Raw genomic sequence first — 13,789 nt, 5'->3', positions numbered from 1 at the left:
CTTCCTTCATTTCCTTCTAATCACTTCTCTCATCGAATTAGGTATCTTCCCTAAGCACCGCCCATTTCGCACTTTGTTTTTTCTCCATCTTTATCTCATTTCATTCAAATTATCTATTAAAATTCCAGATGAAGTTAAATTGTTTTGGAAGAAATTCGGAGAGGAGTATGTACGAATTGACAACTGATGAAATGCAAGCAGTCAGAGATGCGTGGAAGAGGTGGGTTCAAATCTTATAGATTTATTGAACAGAAAATTAGTTGTATAGTTTATTAGGTTACAAGTTTTTCTTGGAAATTGTCGATGTTTGCAATTGTAGATGTTTTTTTAAAATAATATCTAGGTATGTTGAATTATCACGACAAGATTTCAAAACAATTCCCACTTAAAAAAATGACCGGCAAAATAATTTCCGACCGTTTATTCTGAGTCTAATCACTAGCTTTCACTGGAACATTTTAATATTTTGTGCAGTTCTAATAACAGAACAATTTGTTTTTTACAAACTACGTAGAAGAAAGTTATGAAAAATAGGCAAAACATATTTTTGAAATGCTCAAACTTCTGAGGTAGGTCTCGCACCGAAAAAATAGTTGCAAGACTAATAGACACTGAAATGGTAATTTTTCAAGATTTTGTTTGATTTCAATACTAGTAATATGTTATAGAGAGTACGTAATTTCCTGTACAACATTTTGTGTATAGACGTTGCATCACTACAGACTAAAATTTTCTGAATTGACATTAAGATTATCCTGATTAAAAATGACATGGTCATCCGGATATCCTTAGACAGAATCTAAAGTGTCACCAGACTTCTTCCTTCCACTTCAGTCTATGCACAGATTCCCCCAAACCAAACATTCATTGGGTCAACTTGACCAAGTTTCAGAGCCAAAGAACGAGAAATTGGCAAACACATCCTACGCGCACTTATTGAACGGAAGCCACAGTTTAAGGATTATTTTGGAATTCACGTGGATGAAAAGAATCATGATGTGTACAGTTGCAGAGAATTTCAATTGCAAGCACACCGAATTCAAAACTTTTTGGATACTGCAGTCTCTTCACTTGGGTTCTGTCCAATTGGAAATATTCATCAGATGGCATACCGTATTGGACAAATTCATTTTTATAGGTACAATATCTAGAAAAAAAAATTTGCTTAATGTTTTCAACAAAAGAAAATACCAAAACCCAAAGTGAGCAACATTTGCTTCTTGGTCAATATTACATTTTTGGATTAGTATTGCGTGGATTTGTGGTGTAAAGTATTGTCTGCAATTTTGGCAAAAGATTTTGGACTCGAAAGATGATAAACATTCGTATAATTCTCAGAAAATCTTTAGATATAAAGCAAAAGATAAAACGTATTAACAATCTTTTAGAGGAGTGAACTTTGGCGCCGACAATTGGTTGACGTTCAAGAAAGTGACAGTGGAGATAGTGACAAAAGATTGTGGAAATTCTGAAAGTAGTTCAATGGATCTGAAAAGTGTTCCATCATTGTTTCCTTCTAGTTCAAGTACAGTCATTATAATTGGTTGGGAAAAGTTCATGAGCTCAGTGATTCGAGAAATGAAGAAAGGTAAGTTCACAATATCTGTTAAGCATTTTCTTAATGTACCGGATATTAGCTAATCACATTAAATTTCATTCACAAAACATGCATCCATTTCCCACACTATTTATTTATAGTTCAACAGTTCATAAATCATATCCTTCTCTAATATTTCTGTGAGCATAAATACATTATAGTTTTAGTAGAAAAAAAATCCAAATTTATGAGTTTCAAATAACTTTTTCAGGTTTTCTCGATGAGGCTCGTCGTAACTGTCATGATGAAGAAACAAAATTCTGACAATTAGATGATGATGAGGAAGAGAATACAAAACATCAAAATAACAACAAAGGAGAGGATGAACAATCTGTAATTATTGAATAATATGTGTTATAGTTGTGAAAAATTTAGTATCAACTATATATTCCAATATTCAAAATGGGAGTTTTAAACGGGCCTATTAAACACAACGCTTGTGAAAGTAATTCTTGAGACCAGTTTCCATAATATTTAAACTTTGCTTTCAGAACCATTAGTTCTGATTTACCAATTTCCCGAAACATAATTTTGAACTTTCCCACCGTCAATCCTCCTCTTTTTATTCTATTCCTTGTCATCATATATACTTGCATTTGTTCTTCAAAGTAAACCTCAATCTATTAACAACATAACCACAGAGATTGTGAGATACTTGAGCTTTTCGTTTCTCAGTGATCCCATCTTGTATAAATCGTTGTAGATCCCATCCCATTTTTTTTGCCAAAATAGTCTCAATCAATTTGTCTTTATGCATTTCGCATACAGAATAAAAACATATTCTCCCTTTTAAACGAGTCAAGATTCAGAACATAAAAAAGAAACTTTGAGGCAATTACAAATTTAAAAACTGACTATGAGTACACAAACTTCAGAAACAGGAAAAATTGAAGGGAAATTTTTGAAAATTGAGCTGTTATATTAAGCTCTTAATTGATCAAATTCTATACATTTATAATCGCAGCATGCATACATTCCTGTTCTCCGCTATTCAGTAAAAGATCGTGAAGGTTAGGTAAACGGCCTACTCGTTTTCTTCATCAGTCAAGAGGCACGTACAAGGACCGTATTCCAAGAATACATCAAAGGTACATCTACTCAATTTGTTCATTCATTCAAAGGGTATACATATTCACAATTTTTCAATCTGTACACAACAGTTCGGGCAACAATTAGTAGTAGCTGAGTCATGTTTTAATTTATATTAATTTTGATAGGACACACAAAGGCTGGGCAACATTCATTATCCATGAACACTAATAGCAACAATAGCAACAAAAAAACAACAATTAAAAATTTGAAAAAAAAGTGGCAAAGAACGTAAAATCAATAACAATGAAATTTGGCATAATTTGACTTTTACTTTTCGAAAAATGGGCGAAAAAAAATCAATTTGCGATTTTTGGGTCGAAAAAAATATTTTTAGAAAGCTGAGAACACGCTATTTACGAATTTCATGTTCATTTTAGGTGATTTTTTCTCTGAAACGACCTAAAAATTGAACAAAAAGAACATTTTTCTAATTCTCACGTGAAATTTTTTGGTAACTTGCTCAGTGTTTCAATTGTTTTAATGCAAATTAAAAAAAAATCCACGTGAGAATTAAAATTATGTCCTTTTTGTTTAACTTTTAGGTCATTTTAAACAAGAATTTACCTGAAATGAACATGAAATTCGTAAATAGCGTGTTCTCAGCTTTCTAAAAATATTTTTTTCGACCCAAAAATCGCAAATTGATTTTTTCGCCCATTTTTCGAAAAGCAAAAGTCCGATTTCATTTTTCGGAGCGAAGGACGATTTTGGAGATGGACAGTGTTTTTCGAAAGATTTTTTAGGACATTGTAGAGACCTCAAAAAAGTGATCATTTTTCAAAATTTCAAGTCGATACGTTGGATATGAAGAATTTTATGAGCGAAATTGGATTTTTTCAGAAAACGGTCTATATCTTGGCGGAACATGAAAATATCAAAAAACTTGAAACTGGTAAAATGTGGAAAAATATTTTTCACTTACAATTCAACAAAATTTATCTTCTGAAATTCAATGAAAGTTGAGTTATATAGGGTACAACAAAAGAGTTCTAAAAACTTTTTGTGAATTTTGGAAAAATGACTTTGACTCCGTGTAACTCTACAAAATGTTGGTGTATTAAAATAAAAATTATTGAATTAAAAAGAAAAAATATTTCTGATCATTTTGTTAGTTGGACATTTGTTTTCCAGATGTGTATTTTTTGAGATACGCCAGTTTGAAAATACTCAGTTCAGAGAGTTTTGGAGGTTATTTCATTTTTAGATCGAAAGCCACCATCAACTCCAGTGCATCCTTGTTTGAAACGTCTGATACTACGGCGTCATGTTCCTATATGCTCAAAAGCAGAAAACGAGTGATTGACTCCGACTCCGAATGAATTTCTTATGCCAAATTTCATTGTTATTGATTTTACGTTCTTTGCCACTTTTTTTTCAAATTTTTAATTGTTGTTTTTTTGTTGCTATTTTTGCTATTAATGTTGATGGATAATGAATGTTGCCCAGCCTTTGTGTGTCCTATCAAAATTAATGTAAATTAAAACATGACTCAGCTACTACTAATTGTTGCCCGAACTGTTGTGTACAGATTGAAAGATTGTAAATATGTATACCCTTTGAATGAATGAACAAATTGAGTAGATGTACCTTTGATGTATTCTTGGAATACGGTCCTTGTACGTGCCTCTTGACTGATGAAGAAAACGAGTAGACAATGAGCAAAGGGTAGGCAATGAGAAAGAGTAGGCAATGAGAAAAGATAGTCAATGAGAAAGAGGTAGGCAAAGAGCAAGGGTAGTCAGTAAGCAAGGGTAGGCAATGAGAACAGGTAGTCAATGATTTTGGAGTCAATGAGTATTTGCCTAGGTAAACAAAGAGGCGGATATGAGGCTCCTCGATCATGCGAAATGTCTATTCAAGAGACATCATTCAGATCTATCACTGTAATTGTAGAGTACCAAAAGTTCACGACAAAATTCAAAAGAACAATGCTTTATCAGAGTACAGCCAGAACGCAGTATTCAGACTGAACAGAATTCAGTCAAAAAATTGGATGTCTTTTCCGACAATGATTAAGTACAAAATCGGATCGGATTTCATGTCGACAATATTGTGGAAACGAAGATTAGTGTCAGTCAGCGAGATTGGTAGGATATCCGCACGGCAGGTGGGCTTCTGGGTACTGTAGTAGAAACGGGAGTTCTTCATCAGATCTCTGAAAAATTCAATGAAAATCGTGACATCAAACGTCAAACGCACTTGTAATGAAACAAACATCTGATAATAACAGAAAACCGAGCTGAAGACGGAAATTCCAGTTCCACTTGAGTTCGGAGCACATCATGACCGTAGTTCTTCAGAATGCAAACATGAGTCACAATTGATTCGATTGCTCCCACATACTGAAATAGTAAAATTGATATTGATTTTGTATTATGCCGACGCACAAAAACGCGCATCGCCCCGCCCCATAGTTTGGGTCTCGTCAGATGATTTTTTTTTTTACAGATAAACTCGCGATTCTTACCGAGGCATAATGCACAAATCAACTCTGAATATTCCCTACCGAAATGTTCGAGGTGACAGAGTTCGATTGTCCAGCGCAAACTTTATCCCCATTTGCCTTTGCAAGTTGAACACAATTTACATTGCAACAACCGGGAGAACCATCGAAAAGTGGAGTGCTTGTTGCTTTTTTACGGCAACCCGAACAAATCACATGATCACATCCGAATTGAACTGTATCCGCCAATTCGATAACTTGAGCACATGGGCCATCACAACGAACTTCTGAAATTTGTTCGATATTTCAATTATGGGCTAAGCCGACGACAAAAGCTATCGGGTGACACGTGGTGAAATTGGGCAACTATATAAAAAACTTGTTATTCCATTTCTTACTCACTTCCTGGAATTTTCATCATTGACGACGGTTTCTTGACCAATTGCACGGGCTCATCAGTTTCCGACGAATCATCCGACAAAGAACTAGTCACAGATTTTCTCTGCGAATCTCTCGTTTTCGTTGAACTTTTGATTGATGCCTTATCCGTTTTCTTTGATGCATTCTTGTCCAACCAAGTGATTGTGTACGATAGAACTGGCTGATTTCCACGAAATTCAGTTGTTAAATCGATTTTCTTGATTTCCGTTGCAGTCTTCGGATTGATGCTCGGCGGAAGAAACATTTGCGGATTATCCTGAACTTTACTGGGCCGAAATGACAAATCCAAGAGATTTTGATAGGGTGAGTTGTTGGGCTCGGTGACGGTTCCAAAAAGTTTTCCAAACTTTGTGTGGAGTTGACATGTTTCTCTGTAAAAATGCACCACTTTTTTTAATTGAAGTTAGGTCCCCCCCCCCCCCCCCCCATTGATCCAATTTTATTCTGGGGCTCTAGTTTCCGACAGAAGGGAGACCGAAAAGAGCTTTCAAAAGTTACCCCATATATACAACTCCGGAATCCGGTTGTAAGAATTAAAACAATGGAAAATACCTGTATCAGGTTGTCTGCCTATCTACAGGCTTATCTACCTATTTGCATGCTTACCAACCTACCTATGCGCCTGCAAGTTGTAGGCGAGTTGCAGGCTGCAACTCGTCTTCAAGCCTACCTACCGCCTTCTGCCCTGTGTGTTGTTTCGCAACTCCCGACATTAAACCAGATTCAGGTACAAATTTTAAAACAAAGTTGCATGGTCACAACGTCAATGACGTCTCTTGTAAAACATCTGGTACAACTTACTCAATGTTTGGCTCCATAATTTGTTCTGTTAAATCCAAATATTGACCGATTGAGTGTCTTCGCTTTTTTGTAATAATATGGGAATGATTCTCCCCTGACTTGTCTATCTTGTTGGAAAAAAAAAATATAAATATATGAACATGGAATGTCACGCTTTTTTTTTTAGTTTTTCCTTTTTTGAAATGATATTTTATTTTGTTTTTCTACTTTTTTAACATCAATTCCAACAATTCGTTTCCGTTATGGAATGTTTCTTAAAAAGCTGTCGATATATGTATACATAACATGTACCATTGAAGTTGGGTAGAATACTTTTCAAAGAATTTAGTTTAGTAATGGAAGAATATTGAATTCGACGCCAAAATAGAAAAAAAATGGGACCCGTCTCCAGTATTAGCTATACAAAACAGAAATGAAAGCTTCGACCGCATCCAAAGTTAATAAGTTGATTCCGCCGTCCCCCATGTTGTAAAACAGCCAAAGAGCGGGACTACCTAATATTTCAGAAGCTTCATCTCACTGAAATACGTCAAAAGATTCAGAAAACGTTTAAAAAAATATTCATTTTAATTAGGTTTCATCATATTACTCTTGCTTCTTGTCGTTTCTTGAGTTGAAACTACTGACATCTGACTGACATTGTGTACTGTTCGCCCATCTTCTACAAAAATGTATTCTCTCTGGTAGAATCAAACTGATATGAATGCACAGAACGTTCTCGTAAGAATAAAAGGGAATCGTAGTAATCTATTAAAACATTTTCGTCAATTTTCAGCCTACTTGTTTTTAAAATTAAAAATTGAACAAACAGTTGTCTATCTCAAACAAACTTACTGATCGTTGCCGCCGATTTTTTCTTTTTGAGCAAAACCTCCATTGTTGATGGTTTTTTGTGTGGTCTAGACGATGGTTTTTTGACCACCTTCTTCTGTGTCATATCATCTTCCACTGTTTTCTGAACGCTAAGAGTGTGCTCACGGGTCGTTGATGGCTTCTTGTGTGGTCTCGACGATGGTTTTTTGACCACCTTCTTCTGTGTCATATCATCTTCCAGTGTTGGCTGAACGCTAACAGTGTGCTCGCGGATTGTTGATGGGGCGAGCTTCAGTCCTTTTCGTGATTGGTTATGAAGATCGGGTATTATTCGAGATAGCAGAGAAATCCTATCGTTTGAGGTGACATGTGTTAGTTCATCCAGAGCTGGAATTTGAGTTTACTATAAAATAGATTTTCTAAAGCTGAACAAATTTCTTATATTTTTTATTCGGATTTGCGATAGAATTTCAAACGCCTCGAATAAATTTCCATTTTCTACTTTCAAGCTCGTAAAATTTGATGTAAGGGTCCTTTCATACACTGGCTCAATTCACAAGTTTCAAGTTTTACTCGAAAACTCAAATAGAGACACTTACCATCCATTCTTTCTTTCGTCTTCCTCTTCTTCTTCTTTTCTTTTTCTTCTTTCGACCGTTTCAATTGTACCAAATCTTCAATTACAGCAGCTTCCTCATTGTCAAACTGAAAACATGCCATAATCTCCAAAATATCAGTGGAATCTCCATACCTGATCCATAGTCTCGTTATTGAAATTAGTTTCTATTGTAGCACCTCGCTTGACAATTAAACTGCCACAACTCATTGTCAGATCGTCAAACAATTTGGATCCCTGCTTCAAATTATTGGTTTCGCCTTCTTTTACCAGTTTTATCAACTTTTGATCGTCTTCTGTTAGCTGGTATTCACGTTCGTGACACGTGTCATGACGATCTAAGAAGCCTACTTCTCGAAAGACGAGTGATCGGACGAACCGTGCCGCCTTTTTTTCGAGATTTTGCAATGTCCTGAAAATTAAAAATTTATTTTTTCGGAAGAGGTGCCACCGATTAAGTGAAACCGGAAAAGTGAATGCTTTTAAAAGTGTGCCAGAATTGTAAAATTACTACTGAATAAGTGCGTGTGCAACTTTGTTGCCCAGATTGTATTCTTAAAATGACGGTCAGGCAGAAATATACCTACGAACAAAAATATTTGAAATTAGGTCTGCACAAAGGTGTGCGCCTTTAAGAAGTTTATAGTAGCCCATTTCTCAAAAGTATATAAAAATCACAATGAAACTTGCGTGTAAACTATAACGCATTTTGTCGATGTTTCAACATGTTTCGAGTTCTGTTTAGTACACCGACTTTACGAGCAATTTACTGCCAATTTGCATGCATCCAAACGAAATCTTTTCTTATACCTTCTCCAATTTATGCATCATGTGATTTTTCGGTGATTCGTCTACTGGATAGAACCAGAACCATACGATAAAGAAGAAAAACAAATGTGAGCCAAACATGATTATTAATAATAACGACTTAAAATGTTCATCTTCTTCGCTTCCGTCCTCCTCCTGCGACGTCGACGACATTTTGATAGAAAATAAATCGAATTTGACACTTGTTTGGAAATTGAACCATTTTCGAAAAAAATTGCGTGTACTGCTATTATTTAAAAATTGCAAGTTGAAAATTTTTGACGTTTCCAAAAAAAAGCAGCACTGCCGCATGTTTTAATCCCTACGATGTTTGAATATTATTATTTGAATTTTAAGTAGACCATGAAACTCGAAGGAATTTTTTGTGATCGACGACTTCCATAAAGTGGCAAATAATAATTTGTAATAACAACACATCGCCAGAAATTCACCGAAAATCTACAAAATTCGCTGGGTTAGAACTTTGAACAGATTAGATTAGCTTGTCAATGTAGTAGTGGTCAGAAGGTGAATGTCACGTGCGAAGGCATGCCTTCTTTGTTCATTCAAAACAGTGATTTTTCCTAATTTTCAAGTTTCCAGTTCACAGGAAGTTCTACAAAAAAGGAAAGAGAAGACCAAAATTAAAATTAATCTGTTTTAACTAATTGTCGAAAATAAATTGCCCTTTTAGTCGAACAAAACAGTAATTAAAAAGTTGAAAATCGTTACCAAAAGGTGAAAGATATTATGTTTAACTACCATTAACAAAATACTAGTTTTTCTCCTTTTCCTTTCCGGTAACTTTCTTCAAATGTACTCCACAAATTTTACTTGTTCCCTGTCCCAATGATCGTTCCGATTTTCGATCACTTGCTTCTTGATTCCCGTATCAATCTCCCTCCTAGTATCCACCTTCTTATCAACATGATCATCAACCATTCCTTTTTTGGTTCTTTCGTGTCTTCTGTATATCACCTCCCGATGATGACACTTGTCTACAGTAACCCTCTGTACAATTATAGAACTTTCATATGATCCCATTCCACACATGATTTTTGGCCAAAACCGTGTCGTGTCTCATTTTCTTGTATTTCATCTTTTATCAGTTTTTTTCTTCCGATTTTATTAAATGAAGATTGATATGTCTGTTGTTTTTGCGCATTTTGTCCTCTCCCTTACAAATGTATGCCCGCCATTTCATTTTTCATTTATTCATTTTTTTGTATTTTTCACTATCAAATTAAATCAAATTAAGACAAAACCTACCGTTTTCTCGACGAAATTGGAAGTTGTACCCCCTTTCGGAACCCACCCACACCCATTTTTCTATTAAACACCTGGTCATCAAAAAACGTTACGCCGAACTTGTGAGACTTGTGCCCTGTTCCCGTAATGATTTATATTTTGCATCCACAATCTGGGCGTTTCGTGTCCTCTTTAAATAGCTGCAGATAATTTTAAAGTTTTCATAAGCGATATAAATTTGCAAAATTCTAAAAAGTGCTACCTACATTAATTTTCTGCAGCAAAATAGAAACGTTTCCATATGTTTTGGCACAAGAAGTTACCCTCGTAAGATTCAAAATTAAACTTCAAATTAAACTCTTATATAAAATACAACTTTAACAAATATGTAACTTTTGTATCTTTTTTATTTCGAATGTGAATACAATTTTATGTTATCCAAAAGTGCCTGTCTGAATGCAAGGCAACCTACTGTTTGCCTGTTTTATTTGTTTCTACATGATTGAGCTTTAAGCAAAACTTAAATGAGCTATAAGCAAATAAGAAAATAAGTTTAGCATTTTTCTTCGGACAAGTAACTTGGCAGGCAGGCATTGATCCCATTGAAGGCGTTCCTATCTACCCTAATATGTTTAATTTCTAAACTTTATATCTTTACTCCTTTCACAAAAACTTTATTTAAATTTCAGAATTTCCAAAATGTCAAAATTATCTGATTGTGAACCACTTCAAAAGCGAGATTCAATTACTCCAAGGGCATATGTCAAATCGTATTGTTGTTGTTGTATGTTTGATCAGAAACGGGAGGATCCAGCATTATTTGATGTTTGTTTCAGTGATGTTTGTTTTTCTGATTTTTTTTAAATTCAGGAAGAAAACATAAAATATCGAGCGTTTTTCGGAACTATGCATATTCGGCATGTTCTTGTTATTTTGGCAATTATCAAAACTTTCCTAGTTTTTTCTTTCTTGTTTTTGCAAGCCATGGATACTGAGTCGCCATTGGGTGTATTTTGTAAGTTGAAAAGTATTCTATTTATTGTGAATTTACTGACAAATCTAGAACTAAGAGTTTTCAACAAAAACTTAAAAACAAAACATTTGTGTTTTCAGCCGCAACATTTGGTTTCCTCACAGTTTGTATCACAAACGTTTTATTGATTGCTGGAGTCCGTCTGAAGAGGTAGGCGTCGATAACACTATGTAGGCCACGTAGGCACAAATATGCCTACCTCCTGCCTTCTGCCTACGTGCCTACTGCTAGTTTAAGATTCAATGACATGAAAAAATGAGACAATTTTGGCTGTGCGAATACTTGTATCGGGGCTCAAATCAAAATTCACAAAAAAAAAACATAAATGTCTGACTACCATAGAAGTATACTAAAAATTAATTTTTTGAAATTAAAAAGAGAAAATAATAAGAAACTTTTTTACTTTCATATAAACCCTTGTGCATTAAAAAAAATTCACAAAGCTACAAAATTTTCAAAATTTCAAAAAAAAAACTGTAATAATTTTCTCAAACTTTTCAGGTACATCTTCTTGATTCCATACTTCACAGTTTGCGTCTTATTCATTTTTGTACTCATTCTCCATCTTTTCGTCGATTTCCTCGACACTGCCAATTCGAAAAATACCGTCGAAATGCAGTCAATCCTTCATAATACTGTTTTGGTAAATTTCCCACGATTCGGATAAATTATTAATCCTTTTATTTCAGTTATTTATGATTTGCTTCGAAGTTTATATGTTGTCTGTCGTTTGGCGGGCGTTCGTCTACATTTGCGATTTCAATATGCAACGGCAGATTGAGAAAATTGTGCAAAAAAAGTTAGTTGTAATCGAATTAAAAAAAATTCTAAACCAATACCAACACAAAATTCAAACTTTTTTCGCCGGAGTCGATTGATGATTAATGATATTTTAATCAGTTCACAAATTAATCTGTTCTCGAACTTCGGTATCAAATTAGTGTTGAATCCATGTAACTTTGCCTTGCAATTTAATTCAAAACTCATTCACCAAATTTTCCGAAGTTTGTCGAATAAAAAATTAATTAAATTTGCAGATCGATGGTGAAACGTTCGTTCGATATTGAATACGATCTAGTCCGAAACGAAATAATCCGCGCTGAAGTGAAAGCAAATGAAGAGCTCGTATAACAGATCCTCAAATGATTCCTTGTACTTTTGTCCTCAAAAACCAAATACTACCTCATACTTCATGATCTCTCATTCCTTAGCAGCTTTCTTCCAAAAACTGTAAAGCAACTACTTCCGACCGCGATTAATTTGAAATCCGAAATCCGAAATCCTAAACGAAGAGATGCGAAATAAAAAGAAAATTGGTGGCGCTCCAGGCAATTGTCACACTCGGACACCGGATCCTCCGAGACGTTCAACTAATCCGCTCGACACTGCTTCTAGTCATACTTAAACCGTTTTGTTTTCTATATTTACTACTATTCTACTTCATTTTTCATCTTTTCAGAAATATGAATCTGATCTTTTTACTATTCACTTTTCCCATCTTCGTAGACAATTTTTTGTTTGGTTTCGGTAAGTTTGAACTATTTGAAATTCCAATTATTATGTGGAGTTATTAATGAAATACATATGAAGTAAGCTTGACTTTATTTTTTACTAATTGGTTCGAAAAAAACGACTAATATCCTTTATCATGATTAGAAACCGCAATCGTTCTCGATGTTGGCAGGAAATGAAGGTTGGAAAAAAAAATTAATCGCGGTATCTTTTTAAACATAATATAGACATAAACTTTGATCTTATTACCGTGCAAAATCACAAAATTTTGTTCGGTAACGATTTCTGATGATTTTTAGAACATTGATAAGATTTTGATAAGACATCAGACAATTACGTGAGTTTCATGAGAAATGGATACCAGAGACAATCTTGTCGACATCTCAATATGTTTCTTAAAATTTACACGAAAACCTTGACATCGGGTGGCAACATATTGCCCAATTTTGGAACAAAAATATTTACTTGCTAAAAACAAAAGTTAGGCAACACTCGAAAGGAAACAACGATTTTAAGTAACAGATACATTTTCTTGTACCTCAATTTTTATTATTAGCAAAATAAAGTTCTTTATGATATATGACGTATGTAAGATGTAGGAACAAACAATTAATTCCCAGAAGCCTGTAATTTATTTTAACGGACTAGAAATTTTCCAACACTTTTTCCTTTACTTATCTCATACTATTCAGGAGGCGGTGGCGGATGCGGATGTGGAAGTTCCTGTGGTGGATGTAACATGGGATGCTCCTGCCTACCACCTCCCCCTTCTCCAGTATGTATGCCACCTCCACCTCCACCGTGCCCGATGCCAATCCCGTGTCCACCTCCTCCGCCTGCCTGCTCGTGCCCGCCACCGGTAACCATGTATCAGGTAATTTTACTGTAAAATTTGCCTAATTTCATTGTTGTTATATCTTTTCAGCCCTGTATGGTTCCTCAATACGTTCCTCGATGCAGTGGTGGATGCGGAGGGTGTGGTGGTGGATACGGTGGCGGTTACGGTGGTGGGTGTGGTCGAAGAAGACGTGCGATCAACAATCAGACGATACATTGATATGTACAATGGTTTTTGCTTATATAACATCTTTTCTTTCAGTCATAACACAAATAGTACAAAAATAAAATGTTAAACATTCAAAAGTTACAGAATGAAGTTCCTAGAATCTAGTACGACGTGGATTCTGTAATAATTTTCAAATAAAATGCTTATAACGAGTGTTCTGTAAAATATGAGCCTTGTGGATTCTGAGGTCCTGAAACGACAAATAAAATGTTGAACTGGGGCTTGCGCTTTCAAAGAGGAATGCAGCTGTATATGTAGTTAATGGTGGTCTATTTCAATATTTTGCACAGTGTTTCACAAGTTTAAAAAATGCGTACCTA

General features: G+C 34.9%; 4 protein-coding genes, 1 non-coding gene and 1 pseudogene across 7 annotated transcripts; 3 read left to right on the top strand and 3 right to left on the bottom strand.

Moving 5' to 3' along the window:
- The first annotated feature begins 126 nt into the window (after positions 1-126).
- Positions 127-2,373, top strand: glb-21 (Globin domain-containing protein). The gene is made up of 4 exons (NM_001028168.3): positions 127-220; positions 893-1,138; positions 1,389-1,588; positions 1,809-2,373. Exons 1-4 carry the CDS (start codon positions 129-131, stop codon positions 1,859-1,861), a joined length of 591 nt encoding a protein of 196 aa, NP_001023339.1. The 5' UTR covers positions 127-128; the 3' UTR covers positions 1,862-2,373.
- On the bottom strand, positions 418-438 carry 21ur-14850. Its single transcript, NR_056568.1, has one exon.
- A 2,234-nt stretch (positions 2,374-4,607) lies between the features above and the next one.
- On the bottom strand, positions 4,608-6,445 carry R102.10 (RING-type domain-containing protein). Its single transcript, NM_001028167.4, has 5 exons — positions 6,375-6,445; positions 5,535-5,944; positions 5,196-5,419; positions 4,889-5,031; positions 4,608-4,844 (listed from the first exon to the last, which is right to left on the bottom strand). The coding sequence occupies exons 1-5, from the start codon at positions 6,389-6,391 to the stop codon at positions 4,667-4,669; spliced, it is 972 nt and encodes a 323-aa protein (NP_001023338.1). The 5' UTR covers positions 6,392-6,445; the 3' UTR covers positions 4,608-4,666.
- On the top strand, positions 5,731-12,495 carry R102.6 (MARVEL domain-containing protein). Its single transcript, NM_001383196.1, has 7 exons — positions 5,731-5,876; positions 10,548-10,683; positions 10,729-10,873; positions 10,972-11,041; positions 11,393-11,534; positions 11,581-11,690; positions 11,929-12,495. Exons 2-7 carry the CDS (start codon positions 10,558-10,560, stop codon positions 12,020-12,022), a joined length of 687 nt encoding a protein of 228 aa, NP_001369920.1. The 5' UTR covers positions 5,731-5,876; positions 10,548-10,557; the 3' UTR covers positions 12,023-12,495.
- On the bottom strand, positions 6,939-8,922 carry R102.7 (annotated as a pseudogene). The gene is made up of 5 exons: positions 8,614-8,922; positions 7,939-8,215; positions 7,787-7,892; positions 7,209-7,574; positions 6,939-7,035 (listed from the first exon to the last, which is right to left on the bottom strand). Coding segments are annotated over exons 1-5 (1,155 nt in total).
- Positions 12,161-13,545, top strand: R102.11 (uncharacterized protein; the record flags this gene model as incomplete). 2 transcript variants are annotated; one of them, NM_001268575.4, is made up of 3 exons in its annotated part: positions 12,161-12,418; positions 13,096-13,277; positions 13,329-13,545. In NM_001268575.4, 3 exons carry the CDS (start codon positions 12,355-12,357, stop codon positions 13,458-13,460), a joined length of 378 nt encoding a protein of 125 aa, NP_001255504.1. The 2 variants fall into 2 exon arrangements, with proteins under 2 accessions (NP_001255504.1, NP_001255505.1); NM_001268576.3 differs by lacking the exon at positions 12,161-12,418 and having other exon boundaries at positions 13,143-13,277; positions 13,329-13,460.
- Between the last annotated feature and the right edge of the window lie 244 nt (positions 13,546-13,789).

The sequence above is a fragment of the Caenorhabditis elegans genome, chromosome IV, assembly GCF_000002985.6.
Source record: "Caenorhabditis elegans chromosome IV".
In the NCBI taxonomy this organism is placed as follows: Eukaryota; Metazoa; Nematoda; class Chromadorea; order Rhabditida; family Rhabditidae; genus Caenorhabditis; species Caenorhabditis elegans.
Note: the sequence above shows the minus strand (reverse complement) of the source record. Positions and strands in the feature narration are given on the sequence as shown.